Source organism: Oryctolagus cuniculus, chromosome 16 (assembly GCF_964237555.1).
Source record: "Oryctolagus cuniculus chromosome 16, mOryCun1.1, whole genome shotgun sequence".
Classification (NCBI taxonomy): domain Eukaryota; kingdom Metazoa; phylum Chordata; class Mammalia; order Lagomorpha; family Leporidae; genus Oryctolagus; species Oryctolagus cuniculus.
The window spans coordinates 67357038-67370660 of record NC_091447.1 but is presented as its reverse complement, the minus strand read 5'-3'; the positions used below and the strand labels follow the sequence as shown (position 1 = coordinate 67370660).

Below are 13623 nucleotides of genomic sequence, written 5' to 3'. Positions count from 1 at the left end.
GCTCTGCTGTCCTGTGTCTCATTTTCTCCCTGTGAGGCATGGGGGGGGAGGGGACCATCCTCCATCCCAGATGTCCGGGTGATCCCTGACAGGCCGCCCCTCTTCCTGGACCTGAGGAAACCTCGAGGGAATTCTTCCCAGCAGCCCAACTCCAGGGCGGGGGGCACTGTCCAGCTCCAGAAGGTCTCAGCCAAGTGGACAAGCCAGCCCCGAAGGTGTTCCTGGGTGCAGATTCAATGGGTTGGGGGTGGAGCCAGCAGATCTGGAGGGAGTCCTGTGAGAGCCAGGCGGAGGCCCTTGTACACCCCCCAGTCCCCACCACACACAGTCCTCTCCAACTAGGACACCGTATGCCTAACACCCTGATGCCCGCTTCCCTGCCGCCTGGAGCGCTCCTGGCAGGTTGTTTTCTTGGGTCTGGCCAACAGGCCCAGCACCCTCTGCAGATGCTGTTCCCATGGCAACAGGGGCCCCCTGCACCTCTGAGAGCAGGGATCCTGGGGTGGGGGGGATGCAGCCTCCAGTGGCTGTGGTGAAGCAGAGGGGACCCCTGTAGCAGGTGGGGAGGGGCGGGCTCGCCCTCCCCTGGGGTGGGGGACCCCAGCCAGGGTGGAGGGCTGTGGGTGTGGTCAGCCAGCTGTCTGCTCCATGGCTGCCCCGGCTGGGAGCCCAGACTCCCTCAGACATTGTGGATCTGTTAGGTGGAAAGAGGGCTCCCCCCACCCCCACTTGGTGGGGTCCAGCCTAGAGTGTGGGGTGGCCAGCTGGGCTGAATAAAGCCGACCCCCCGGGAGGCCGCTCCCCCTCCCCCTCCCCCGCTGAGCCTCAGAAACAGTCACCTGCGCCTGCTCCCATCTGGCAGGTTTCTGGAGCCGTCACTCTCCCCGCCTGCCGCCTGCCGCCTGCCCGAGCGTTTGTCATTAGGAAGGTTTAATGAGTTTCCTTGCAGCCCTAGCGGGCTGGGGAGAGCTGGGTTGGCTGGCTGCACCTCCAGGCAGAACGCTCTTCGTGGCTGGCGCACGGGGGCGGAGGGGCGAGCAGCAGCCCACTGCCCTCCACCTATCCATCCCAGCAACAGTTGGGCGGGGTTGGGGAGGGTCGAAGGGAGTCCCTGAGCTGCTCAGAGGCAGGTGATCGGGGAGGGCGAGGGCGAGGGCAGAGGCTTGCTTTTGTGGGTCAGGGTGAGCGGGCCTCCACACCAAGGGCTGGGGTAAGAGCCCCCAGGGGCTCCCGCTCCTGGGCTGAGATGCCGCCTGGGAGGGGCACGCGCTATCCTATGCCGGGGTTGGGGTGGCAGGCTGGCCAAGAAATGGATTTTACGGCATTCATGCCACATTGAGTATCACCCCTCCCCCGCCGTGTGTGTGTGTGTGTGTGTGTGTGTGTGTGTCTCCCTGTGATTGGTTGTGTCTGTCCTGTGTGAGTGCCCATCTCTGCGAGGAACCTCCTGCCCCCAATCCAGGCCTTTCCCTTTGCCTCTTCCATCCACAGCACAAATTAAAAAGTGTGTCATTAGGTAAGCATGCCCCTGGAGCCCACTCAGCGTCATATTCCCAGCCATCCCGTCCTGTCCAGAACTGGGGCTGCAAATCCCAGGCCTCTCGGATGGCCATGGCGTGGCCTTCCTCCTCCACCCAGGGTTCTCTCTCACAGGCACCTTCCAGGCCAGACCTGATTTCTACTCCTCCAACCACTTGCGTGGACACCCAGCAGGGCCAGAGCAGCTCTCTACAGGAGAAGCAGGGTTACCTCCGTGGGAGGGGGGTGGCAGCTTCCACCTAGCACGTTCATGGTGAGAGGCCAAGTCAGCGAGGTAGCAATGGACACCCTAAGACACCCCCCACACACGGGATCTTGGCCTGCAGGGGTGAGGGTGGTTTTGCCCATTCTTGGTTGGAACGAGCCACAGATAAGAAAGTACCAGGCACGCTGAACCTCTGTGTATGTGTGTGTGTGAGAGAGAGAGGGAGAGCTTGGCAGAGACATACGGAGAGAGAAGGGAGAACCATCGAGAGAGTGCTGGCAGCTGTGATGCCAGGTGCCTGGGCGTCTGTTTGGGGACCTGATGTACAGGTGCGACACACACCCACATCCCGCCCTTGTCCTTGGTGGGAGAATGAGGGTCTTCAGACCTGCGTGTGCTTTGGACAAACACCTTGCAACTCAGCAGTCCTCCCTTCCCACTCGACTTGGGGGGGGGGGGGGTTCTGTTATCTACGACCCATGAACCACCTGCCCCGTCACCTTGGAGATTTGCCCCCAAATCAGTGTAAGCGTGGAGGTGAGGTGGAGGGTGGGCATACAGATGTGCCCCAGCTCCACGCCATTTTTTTTCATTCTTCTTGAGCCGAAATGGAGCAAAATACATCTCCACGTGCTAAACTGGGAATCGATCGTTTTTTTCGATGTCAAACGTGTTCATTGAAATGGAAATTAATTGCTTTTCTTGCGGATTTCTTTAAAAATTGGCTTTAAATGAGTGCATTAGGCAGTTGTATCTATTATTCATCAGTTCATTCCCAATATGGCCCCAGTGTCTGGGTTCCCGGAGATGGGAGATGATCTAATCAGGACGGGCCATTAATTACAGATGGGGAGGGATTGGAGACTTCCCCATTGTGGTCTCAGAAGGGTGGGGTCGGGTCCTCTGAATTCAGTAGGAACCACCCATGAGATCCCACAAGGCACACGGCCGGGCACTGTGCCTCACTACCTACAGTGCAGGTGGAGACAGCCCCAGCAGTAGTTCCTCCCACCCTCCTCACAGTTCCTCCAGCTTGTCCCTCAGGTTCACCCGCCTAGTGGGGTCACCAGGCAGCTGTGTCCAACACAAAGCCCTTAGATTGTTCTTCCCTGCTGTGCACCCCAAGCTCTGCCTTTAGCCAGGTCCCTAGGGTTCCTGAGGACTCGGCCTCTCCTTCAGTCTCTTCCTGCCTTCCTCTTTCTCTTCCCCGCCTGCCTCTCTACCGCTTCTCATCTCGGCCTGTCCCTTCCTCTCCACGGTCTCCCGGCCAGCGGCCATCACTGCCCCAGCTGTGGGGGACGTGGGTGTGTTTGACCAAAGGCCCCAAGTGCACGTTTAGGCTATTTCTAGCTTTCTGTTATTAGCTAACTCAGAACAGGCGTGACTCTCTGCAGAACGATTTTTGGAATTGCACAGCAAAAACGAGAAGCAAGCAAGAGGAAACATTTGACCGGGCCCCAGCCCTCTCATACTCAGATTCTTAAAAGCAGCCAAATTGTTAAAAACCCATTAAAAAATTGCCAGACAGCTCAGCGATGCACCAGAGTGATCGATGGGTTGAAAAGCCAGCAGCAGAGAATATTCATCTGGGGCCAATTTTTGTCGTCGTGATAGAATTCTCGGTTGTTTTGATCAAATTGCTTTTAAGCGAATTGCTTTCGATCGAAAACAACTATTGGGTTGTGCTCACCCACCTCCAGAAAGGGCTCGCCCTGGGGAGGGGTGGGTTTCCCCGGCTCCCCCAGCCCCATGCTGGGCTTGCTGGCCCCAGGTCACTTAGCCAACGTCACGGAGTGAGGGGGCCCGACGGAGATGGGTCTCTAGGCCTGGACTTGGCCCTCACCTCCACGTCTGCCTCCCCTGGACACACACAGCAACCACAGCATCAAATGTCAAAGGTCCCGTTTATTCCAGCAACCCGGAAAGAAAAAGTGTAAATAAAAAAAGAAGGAAATCCATGCAGTCAACTCCTGGGGGTGGGAGGGTGGAGGTGAGGAGCCAGGGATGAGGAACGGGTGGGAAGCAAAGAGAGTGGGGAAAGAGGAGAGAGAGAGAGAGGCAGAGGAGGCCCGATCGATAAAAAGAAAGGGGGACATCAATAAGAAGGCAGAAAGACCAGTGGAGTATCAAAAGCAGAGGTCGATAAAGGAGATGACACAAAATTGAGAAAAAGCACTGATAGAAATAGGCAGAGAACGAAAGCTGGGACAAGAAAAAGCACAGGACAGGGGCGAGGCGACACGACGGACAGAGAAACTTGAGGGGACACAGGCAGAGCAGGGCGGGCCCCCGGTGGCCCTCGCTGGGGCAGCCTGAGCCGCGGCGGCAGCACCTAGGGGTCCCCGGCGGTGCTGATGACGTGGAAGAGGGTGACGTTGTAGAGCACCTGGTGGCCATTGTTCCAGGTGTACAGGGCGCGCTCGCGGGGGTTGTAGTCCAGCATGGAGATATGAGAGTACTGGTTGTGGAAGGGCACATCCGTGTACTCGTAGCTGGACGTGTTGGTGAAGTAGGCGAAGTAGACCTTGGCCCCCGCCAGGTGGGAGTTGGTCACATAGAGCACACCGCAGATCATGAAGGCCTCACCGGCGCTGCGCTTGGGGTAGCCGGTGTCCCAGGAGCGCACGACTTCCAGGGTGTGCGGGTCCAGCCGGCTGACCACGATGTTGCCCGCGTTTTGGTTGGTGGTGTAGACGGCCCAGAGCCCGCTCTCGTCCACCATGAAGTCCATGTCCGAGAAGCCCCCCCAGGAGTAAGGGAAGGTGTTGTTGTAGCCGGCCCCGGGGAGGCTCCTCTGCACCAGCACGGAGCGTGAACGGAAGTGGTATTTGACCACCACGTTGCTCTGGTACTTGTTGTAGAACAGGGAGCCATTGTAGACCACGTGGCCCGTGCCTGCCCATGGCTGGGGCAGCAGGTGCTGAATAAAGTTCTGGCCTTTGATGAAGTCTCCCAGGGTGCGGAACTCCAGGACCCGCCGGCCCTTGTAATAGCCATCCATGTACCAGACCTACGAGGACAGCCACTGGTCAGTGAGGGGACCCACAGGTCCCAGCAACCACTCAGGATTCAACCACAGTCGTTAGGGATCACAGTCAGGGCACTGTGTGACTTCTGCTGGCCAGCCATGACCAGTCCTAGACCCAGTGATTAGGAGCCCTGTTGGTCTTAACACACACACTAGTAGATGGAGCCTGACCCCAGAGGATCGGAGAGAACTGGTGTCCCTGGGGACCCACTGGGCCCAGGACTTCACAGGTCATTAGGCTTTAGATGGTTAGTGGTCCCTGGACAGCCGTTGGCGGGGGCGGGTAAGAGGTCACTTAAAACTCACTGCCCATTGTTAGCCCCTGTGATAATAAGATAGTGCTGACATCTTCCTCCTGTTAATCGGCGTGCACGGGTGCCCTTGTCATTGAGTAGGAATCTCAAAAGCCAGTGCTGTCATTACCATGACCATTTTGAAGATAAGGAAAGTAGGGTTGGAGACATTAAGGAACCGACCCAAGGCTCTCTGGTTAGGAAGTGGTGGAACTGGAGCGCAAATCCAAGTCTGATTATGGCTGCACTGCCATAACCCCAGGGGGCAATCTATGATCTCCACTATCTCCATGGCCACCCAGTGAACCAGTGTCGGCTGCAAAGGTCACTGTTACCGACAGGCAGTGGGAAGTTCAAGGCTGGTTCATGTCTAGGGGATGAAGAATCACGACCATGGAGGTCATGGGCAGTCCAAAGGTCACTAAGCAGTGCTGGGGCAGGGGTCACGAGTCCTTGGGGATACGTTTGTCCCTGGGACTGCTCAGCAGTACTCAGTATCTAGAAGTCTAGAGGGGTCACTTGGTGGTCACGAGGCATTCAAGGGGAGGTCAAAGCACCCCGGGGACCCAGGACCCCTGGGGTCACAAAGAGTTACTGGAGTGGAACCCTTGAGCACGCATGGGCAGTCCAGGCTCTGACTCCTGGTGTGGGCACTGTCACTCACCCGGCTGTCCGCGCTGGGAGCCATTGTGTCCGTCATCCAGGAGCCGAAGCGGGACCCCATGGCCCGAATGGTGATGGGGTTACTGACCCCAGTCAGCTTCCCGCAGCCTGAGGGAGCAGGAACAGGGTGGGATGAGGGTGGAGGGATGGGCAGAGCCAGGAGAAGGAAGAGGGGTGAGGTGTCATCCAATTGGGAACAGCTGGGGCCACGGGGGAGCGAGGAGCCAGGTTGAGGACGAGAGGTTGGAGGTCAAGGGTTAAGGTCATTTCCAGATTCCCGGTAGGAAGGTTGAGAGTTGAAGTTTGGAAGTCAGAGGTCAGCTCTGTGCCCAGGTGGTATTGGGAGTAGGGAGGGAGGTCAGGGGTCAGGGTCAAGGGTCAAGCATACCCAGCTTCTGGGCGCAGGCATGCAGCCGGGCCTCCAGAGCCATCACCCGCTGCTGCAGGTCCTCATACCCGTAGGCGCCCATCTCCTCCTGGATGGCGGCGAGGCTGCCGGAGAGATTCCTCACTTCTTCCCGCAGGCGCACGATGGTCCGCGTGTCCGCCTTGTACTGCTCCAGGACCGAGCTCAGGGGCAACAGCTCCGCCATCCTGTCCTTCAGCTCCTGCCGACCAATACGGCATGTCGCCAACCCTGACTCACGGCCCCCACCTCCGATCCGTAACCACGCCCTTATCTCGGACGCACACCTGGCCCTCCACATTCGGCTCATTGTGCACCCCACTCTTGGAACTAACTAATGGGCACCCATCCCGGTCACTCCCTTAACCTCTGGCCTGAACCAGAAAGACCCACCTGGAAGCTCTTGACGGAGAGGGACCCGTCGGCCGCCCGGAGGCGCGCATCCAGGCTCCGCATGAGGGTCTCCATGCTGCGCACGTACTGCAGGTCCCGGTACGTACGCAGCTCAAGGACCTCCATGGACTGGGAGACGTTCTGCACCTAGGAATAGCAACAGGTTCAGGAAAACCAAACTCCGCGCCCCACCCCCCAAACCCAGAGATGCCACGGAGAAGGCCAGACTGGGACAAACACCCAGAGAAACTTCTCTGTCCTGGTCTTCCAGGACAGCAAGTCCAATCCACGCATCCTCGCTCCTCCTGGGTGCAGCCTCGTCCGTCCTCTCCACCTCTCCCCTCCTCCCCAGTCTCTCTGCCTCTGCCCTCACCCCTGCAGGCAGCTCTCCACACAGCAGCAAGGAGGTCAGCTGTCCAAAGATCCTGCACGCTGGCTGGTGCTGCACCTAAATGGGCTGCTCTGTGGTTCACGCCACGCCAACCAACTCCTTTCTCACAGACGCTAAGCTCTTTCCCACCTCACAGCATCTGCACGCGGAGATTCCTCTGTCTGGCTTTCTGTTCCCCTCCTCTTCCGCCAGCTCCCCGGAGTGGCTTCCCTGACCACTGCGTCTCAAGTAGTCATGCACCCACTCTCCCCTTAACTCTTCCCAGCGGTGACTGCTATCTAGAATGTTCCTATCCATCGGTCTCCCTCAGGTGGGGTCTAGCTTGTCCATAGCTGAAGCCTCAGTGCCCAGCACTGGCCCAAAGGCCATGCTCAGTGAATACCTTTAGGCTGAATAAACGAACTTTAGTCCCCTTGCCCTGGCCTCTGCTGACCCAGCCCGAGGGCTCATAGCTCCCACCTCCACTTGGCTACAGTGCCTCCCACCTGGCTAAGGTGAATCCCTTTTGACAAAGGTGGATCTCTGCTGGTTAAGGTAGACCCCACCTGGCTGACGTGGACTCTACCTGATTGGGGTGGGGCTCACCTGGCTGCGGTAGCCCTTACCTGGCCCAAGGCAGACTCCCAGCTGGCTAAGGTTAACTGATTCAGACACAATCTGAAATACAGACTTCCCTCTACGATTGTTGATGTGAGTCTTGGGTGCTGTCAGAAACCGTACAGCCTGGCACCCACCCTGAATGCCCCAGCACATTTTCGTAGCCCTTGTCAACAATCAGAAGACACCATGTTGCATGCCCCATGACTGGGGGAAGGAGTCCCAAAGCTCTGGGGGCATGGGCAGGGTGGGACCCTGCAGAGTTACTGGGTGGGAGATGTCAGTGCTGATGAACTCTCTTGTCCTCTCAGCCAAGCCTAAGCTTCCTCCCCTAGCGACCGAGGGTGGGAGCTTGCTGGTCTCTTTTTCTACCCACATCAGAGACAGTTAGGGGCTGGCGCTGTGGCGCAGCAGGTTAAAGCCCTGGCCTGAAGTGCCAGCATCCCATATGGGTGCCGGTTCTATTCCTGGCTGCTCCTCTTCTGATCTCTGCTATGGCCTGGGAAAGCAGTAGAAGATGGCCCAAGTGCTTGGGCCCCTGCACCTACGTGGGAGACCTGGAAGAAGCTCCTGGCTCCTGGCTTCGGATCAGCGCAGCTGTTGCGGCCATCTGGGGAGTGAACCAGCAGATGGAAAACCTCTCTCTCTACTGCTCTCTGTAACTCTTTCAAATAAATAAAATCTTTAATAAAAAGAAACAACTGGAAGGATGGGAATCAGTTCTAAAAGGGGCACAAAATTATCCTTGGGGAGGTCTTAAACCATGATCAGAGCAGGAAGGTGGGGTGTGGCTGAGAGCCCCACAAGGCGCACAGGACGCAGTTGAATCTGCGCCCACTGAGGGCTGCAGGGGACTTGCATGGTTGGGACTCAGATGCTGCCACTGGGCACGTCTGCCTTCCCAACCCCCCAGGAGCTTGGCTTCTCTTCCAAGGCAGTGCTACACAGATATTGGATAAAATATCTCTGAATAAACCAGCCCAGGCTGATCTGGATGGGTGGGAGTTGGAGGGGTAGGGGGTTTCACCGCCCCCTCCAGGGAACTAGAAGGTTCTCACCTTCTCCATCAACTGCCGCAGCTCTCGACTCCGGCCATCGCGGGAGCAGGTGCTCTGGGCGGGGATCACGGCCGTGCAGATGCACTTCCCATCGGGCGCCTGGGCCGAGGTGTACAGCTGCCAGCCTTCTTCTGGGCTCTGGAAGAGAGTCTGCAGGGAGAACAGGAGCTCGGAGGGGGCTCCTCTCGCCCTTCCCAGGGAGAGGAAGGGGACCCGAGAGATGGCCGATGCCCTTTGCAGAACACCTGGCATGCGCGGGACCACGTGCTGAGGGCCTGGTGTGATGTGATCCTTCTTCAAGGAGCCTGATTTTACAGTGGACAAGACCGAGGTGGGGGAGAGGTTAAGGAAGACAGCGAGGAATCATGGGACTCAGGCCCTTCCCCAAGACAGGAATTTTTTCACACACGTCCATACACAAGCTCCTACATGGGCTTTTATTATAGAGCAAGGAGATAAGTAAGTCAAGTCTGTACTTCAAGATCACAATCACCTTTAAGACAGAAGCAATGCAGGGACAGGGATGGGGGTGGGGGACAATGGGGCTGGGTGGTTCAGGGTTGCAACTCTACGCGCCATTTGCATCAAGACCCGAGTGGGTAAGGGAAGAACCGTGTGAACATCTAGGGATGGGTGTTCCCAACCAAAGGCCGTGCAAAGGCCCTGAGGCAGGACCATACCTGGTGTGTTTGGGAAAATGGAGGGGACTGCTGTGGTCGCAACAGAGTGAGCAGGGGGTAAGTAGAGGTTGATGAGGGCTGGGAGGCAATGCAGAGACTGTGTTGGGTCTTGTCTTTTTTTTTTTTTTTTTTTTTTTTTTTTGACAGGCAGAGTGGACAGTGAGAGAGACAGAGAGAAAGGTCTTCCTTTTTGCCGTTAGTTCACCACCCTCCAATGGCCGCCACGGCCGGCGCGCTGCAGCTGGCGCATCGCGCTGATCTGAAGGCAGGAGCCAGGTGCTTCTCCTGGTCTCCCATGGGGTGCAGGGCCCAAGCACTTGGGCCATCCTCCACTGCCTTCCCGGGCCACAGCAGAGAGCTGGCCTGGAAGAGGGGCAACCGGGACAGAATCCGGTGCCCTGACCGGGACTAGAACCCGGTGTGCCGGTGCCGCTAGGTGGAGGATTAGCCTATTGAGCCACGGCGCTGGCCTGTGTTGGGCCTTGTGGGCTGCAGTGAGGGCTTTGGTTTCTGCTCTGAGTGAGATGGGAGCCACGGAGAAATCTTTGTTAAGATTTGTTTATTTGAGGGCCAGCGCTATGGCATAGCAGGTAAAGCCACTGCCTGCGGCGCTGGCATCCTATTGGGTGCTAGTTCAAGTTCTGGCTGCTCTACTCCTGATCCAGCTCTCTGCTGTAGCCTGAGAAAGCAGTAGAAGATGGTCCAAGTCCTTGGGCCCTTGCACCCGCATGGGAGACCCTGAAGAAGCTCCTGGCTCCTGGCTTCGGGTCGGCACAGCTCCGGCCATCGCGGCTATTTGAGGAGTGAACCAGTGGATGGAAGACCTCTCTCTCTCTCTGCAACTCTGTCTTTCAAGCAAATAAATAAATATTTTTTAAAAAATTTATTTATTTGAGGGCAAGCACTGTGGCACAGTGGGTAAAACTACCGCCTGCAGTGCCGGCATCGCATATGGGAGTTGGTTTGAGTCCCGGCTGCTCCACTTCTGATCCAGCTCCTTGTTAATATGCCTGAGAAAGCAGTGGAACCTGATCCAAGTGCTTAGGCTCCTGCACCCACATGGGAGACTCGGACAAAGCTTCTGGCTCCTGGCTTCAGATCGGCCCAGCTCCAGCTGTTGCGGCCATCTAGGGAGTGAACCAGCAGATGGAAGACCTCTATCTCTCCCTCTCTCTGTAATTCTGCCTCTCAAATAAAGGCATTCAGGAAAGGAGGAAGGGAGGGAGACAGAGAGAGAGAGAGAAAGAGAGAGAGAGAGAGATCTTTGATCTGCTGGTTCACTCCCCAAATGACCACAACAGCCAGGGCTAGACAGGCCAAAGTCAGGAGCCAAGAATTCCATCTGGGTCTCTCACCTGGACAGCAGGGGCCCAAGTACTTACGCCGTCTTCTGCTGCCTTCCCAAGCACCTTGGCAGGAGCTGGATTAGAGGCAGCATGGCAAAGACTCTGATACGGGAAGCGGCTTAACCCACTGCTCCACAGCGCCAGCCCCCGATGCAGGATTCCGAGCGTGGAAGGACGTGCCTGGCGTTCATGGTGACTGCTGGCTGCTGCGCGACAGGGGACCGCGTGGGTCCAGGCAAGCCACCATGGGTGGTGGCCCACGGGTGGTGGTCCTCGAGGCAGGAGGTAGAAGATTCAGGTCTGACCTAGGATGCCTGCTTACAGAGACGGAAGCAGGTCTGGTTAAAAGCCAGGTGTCTTTCAGAGAAACAAAGCAGCATTTCACAGCCATTCCCTTCCCACAAGCCCCGGCACAGATAAGCCAGGCTGGCTGTTAGGGGCAACCAAGGAGATGAGACTCCAGCTATTATCCCACCTGTTGCTCTCTCCCACTCAATAAAATGCTTTTTTTGAACGCTTGTTGGAGTGCAAGCAAATGATACTACTGTACACATGAGCTTGACTCCTCTGCTAATTTATAAGAAAAACAAACCATTCATAAGCGCCGTCTGAAGCCATTGTAATGAGTCATTCTCTGTGCCTACAGACGCGGGGAGAACCCCATCTCAATGAGACCACGTCTCCCTCGTGGAAGAACATGGTAACTCACATTCTTAGCCTTTCCCGCACCCAGGAAGGAGCTGAGTGGGACCAACACTCCTGGCAGAAGCACCCAGGACTCCCTGTGCCAGAGCCGTCTCTTGGGCTCAGAGTCCATTCTGCCTCTGTGCTGGGCAGGCAAGAAGTATGCTCAGCCCTCCTTATCTGTGAGTTCTGCAGCCATAGGTCCAACCACGTGTCGGGAACATTCAGGGGACTAAGGCACCCATGCCCCACGCAGGACAGAGTTCCCAGCTCTGCCTTCCCATCCTGCTCCCTGCTAAAGCAGACCCTGGGAGGCAGCAGGTGATGGCTGCAGTTCTTGGGTACCTGCTATCCATAGGGGAGACCTGGATGGAGCTCCTGGCTGCAGGCTTCAACCAGGCCCAGTCCTGGCTGTTGCAGGCATTTGGGGAGCGAACCAGCAGGTGGAAGTGCGCTCTCTCTCTCTTTTTCTCTCTCTCTCTCTTTTTCTCTCTCTCTCCTCAAATAATGATTTTTAAAAAGGAAATTGCACCTGTGCTGAACATGCGCAGACTATTTTTCTTGTCACGATTCCATTCACAACACAGGCATAACAACGTCCACAGCACTGACGTCGTAGTAGGTACCTGGGTCATCTAGTCATCTGGAGAGGACTTGAAGTAGACGGGATTCTGTGCCAACACGTCGCCATTTTTCTAGAAGGGACTGAGCATCTGCAGATCTGGGAAGCCTTGGGGGTTCCTGGAGCCAATCCCCTGTGGCTAACAACAGACCACGGTACCTCCCACCCAGCAGTCCTCAACAGTGACTCACAGGTGCTAGGATAAGCAGTGGGAGAATTCTAAAGTGCAAGGTGCATGAGGTCTCCCAGGGGAGCCCTCTGGGACTGCGCCCCAGTTGGCCACAGCACAGCACGAGCGTCCTCTCCCACTTCCCTTGCTTCCCTGCCCCCCACACTGCTTCAGCCCAGGAATAGCTCCTAGGCGATGACAGTCGTCTCTCGTGTCCCAGGACCCGCCGTGGGTACCTAAATCCACACAGAAAGCCCTCTGGCCTCCTGCTACTGTACACCTCTGGAAGCTGCCGGTGCTGGCTCAAGTACCCGGGTCCCTGGCAGCCACGTGGGAGCCCTGGATGGAGTTCCACGCTCCTGGCTTTGGCCTGGCCCCAGCTCCAGGTGCTGCGGGCTTTGGGGGAGTGAACCAGCAGATGAAGGATCTGTCTGTCTCTGTCTCTCTGCTTTCAAGTAAAACAAAAAAAATTAAATTGCAGCAATTTCAAATCCTCCCCTCAAGAGCCTAAGAAAGCCTTCCTTCTGGGTTCTGGGAGAATCGGAATTAGCTTCACCTCCTTTCATGACAAATCCAATTTTTAAAACACAACACAAAGCAAAACCAGTGAACATGAGCCCAGGCTCACGCTCCCCTTGGCTCTGAGCCCCAAACAATTAGGACGGAAGCCCCCCAAGATCCTCATTTGTGTCGAGACAAAGCAGCCCAGTTCAACATAATTAACATGTCCTTCCTACATTTCCTAGCGTGTCCTTTGAAGCAAACAAGACATTTTCTCCCAACACATGAAATATTGAATTGTAAAAGGGAAGCAAGATTTAAGTGGCAGGGGAAGAAAGCCTCCGTGGCTTTCCCAAAATAATCGCCTGCGTTGGACGCACCTCACCGGAGTGTTCTCTGCAGCCGTGTAATTAAATGCCTAGGGTTTGGCTGCCGAATCTCACCGCTCTGAGATCCTGAGATTCGCCCAGCGGGCTTAAGTTCAAATACACAGGCAAGTTCATGTCCCTGGGAGGCAACCGAACACCCTGGAAGGCTCAGCATTGGACAGTCCCCACGCCAGCTCGCCCAGACGAAGGTGTAGCTAGCTAGCCACCAAAGTGATGGACCCTTGGAGGTCAGAGCCCCAGGGGTAGATTGGTCCATCTCATGGAAAGTGCTTGACCCAGCAGCCGCGAGGCCACAGGGGTCCCTCTGGTACAGAAATCTCCAGGGAAGCAGCCTGTGTCAGCCCAGACACGGCCGATGCACTGTAGAAGCCAGCCGCTCTCATGCGCTAAGCTTCTGATTCCAAGTTTAATCTTCCTGCTAACAGGCTCCAAGAGGGCGAGAGAGGCACTCAAGTAGCTGTTCCTCAAATCATCTCTTCTGGCTGGGGTTTTTCAAATGCTTTCTCGGAGGCCGCTGCCCCAATTAAGCGCCAGGCTGCCTGCCGGCTCCAGGATTAAATGAGCACGAAACACGCGGGAGAAACTGTTCTCGCTGTTGGTCCTGGGGTCATTGTCTCACAGTTTCTTCAAAAAAAAATCTGTGGAAAGGCAGATGTTCA

At 56.5% G+C, this 13623-nt stretch overlaps 1 protein-coding gene across 2 annotated transcripts in view; it reads right to left on the bottom strand.

The window, feature by feature from the left end:
* Window positions 1–3629: 3629 nt before the first annotated feature.
* Window positions 3630–13623, bottom strand: part of OLFM2 (olfactomedin 2) — a 56853-nt gene continuing 46859 nt past the window's right edge. For both annotated transcript variants that reach the window (XM_017338787.3, XM_017338786.3), the window contains exons 2-6: window positions 8574–8723; window positions 6528–6674; window positions 6117–6336; window positions 5730–5836; window positions 3630–4754 (exon numbers count right to left, since the gene is read on the bottom strand). In XM_017338787.3, coding sequence (XP_017194276.3) covers window positions 4077–4754; window positions 5730–5836; window positions 6117–6336; window positions 6528–6674; window positions 8574–8723 — 1302 coding nt within the window. In that variant the 3' untranslated portion in view covers window positions 3630–4076. The remainder of the gene's footprint in view (window positions 4755–5729; window positions 5837–6116; window positions 6337–6527; window positions 6675–8573; window positions 8724–13623) is intronic.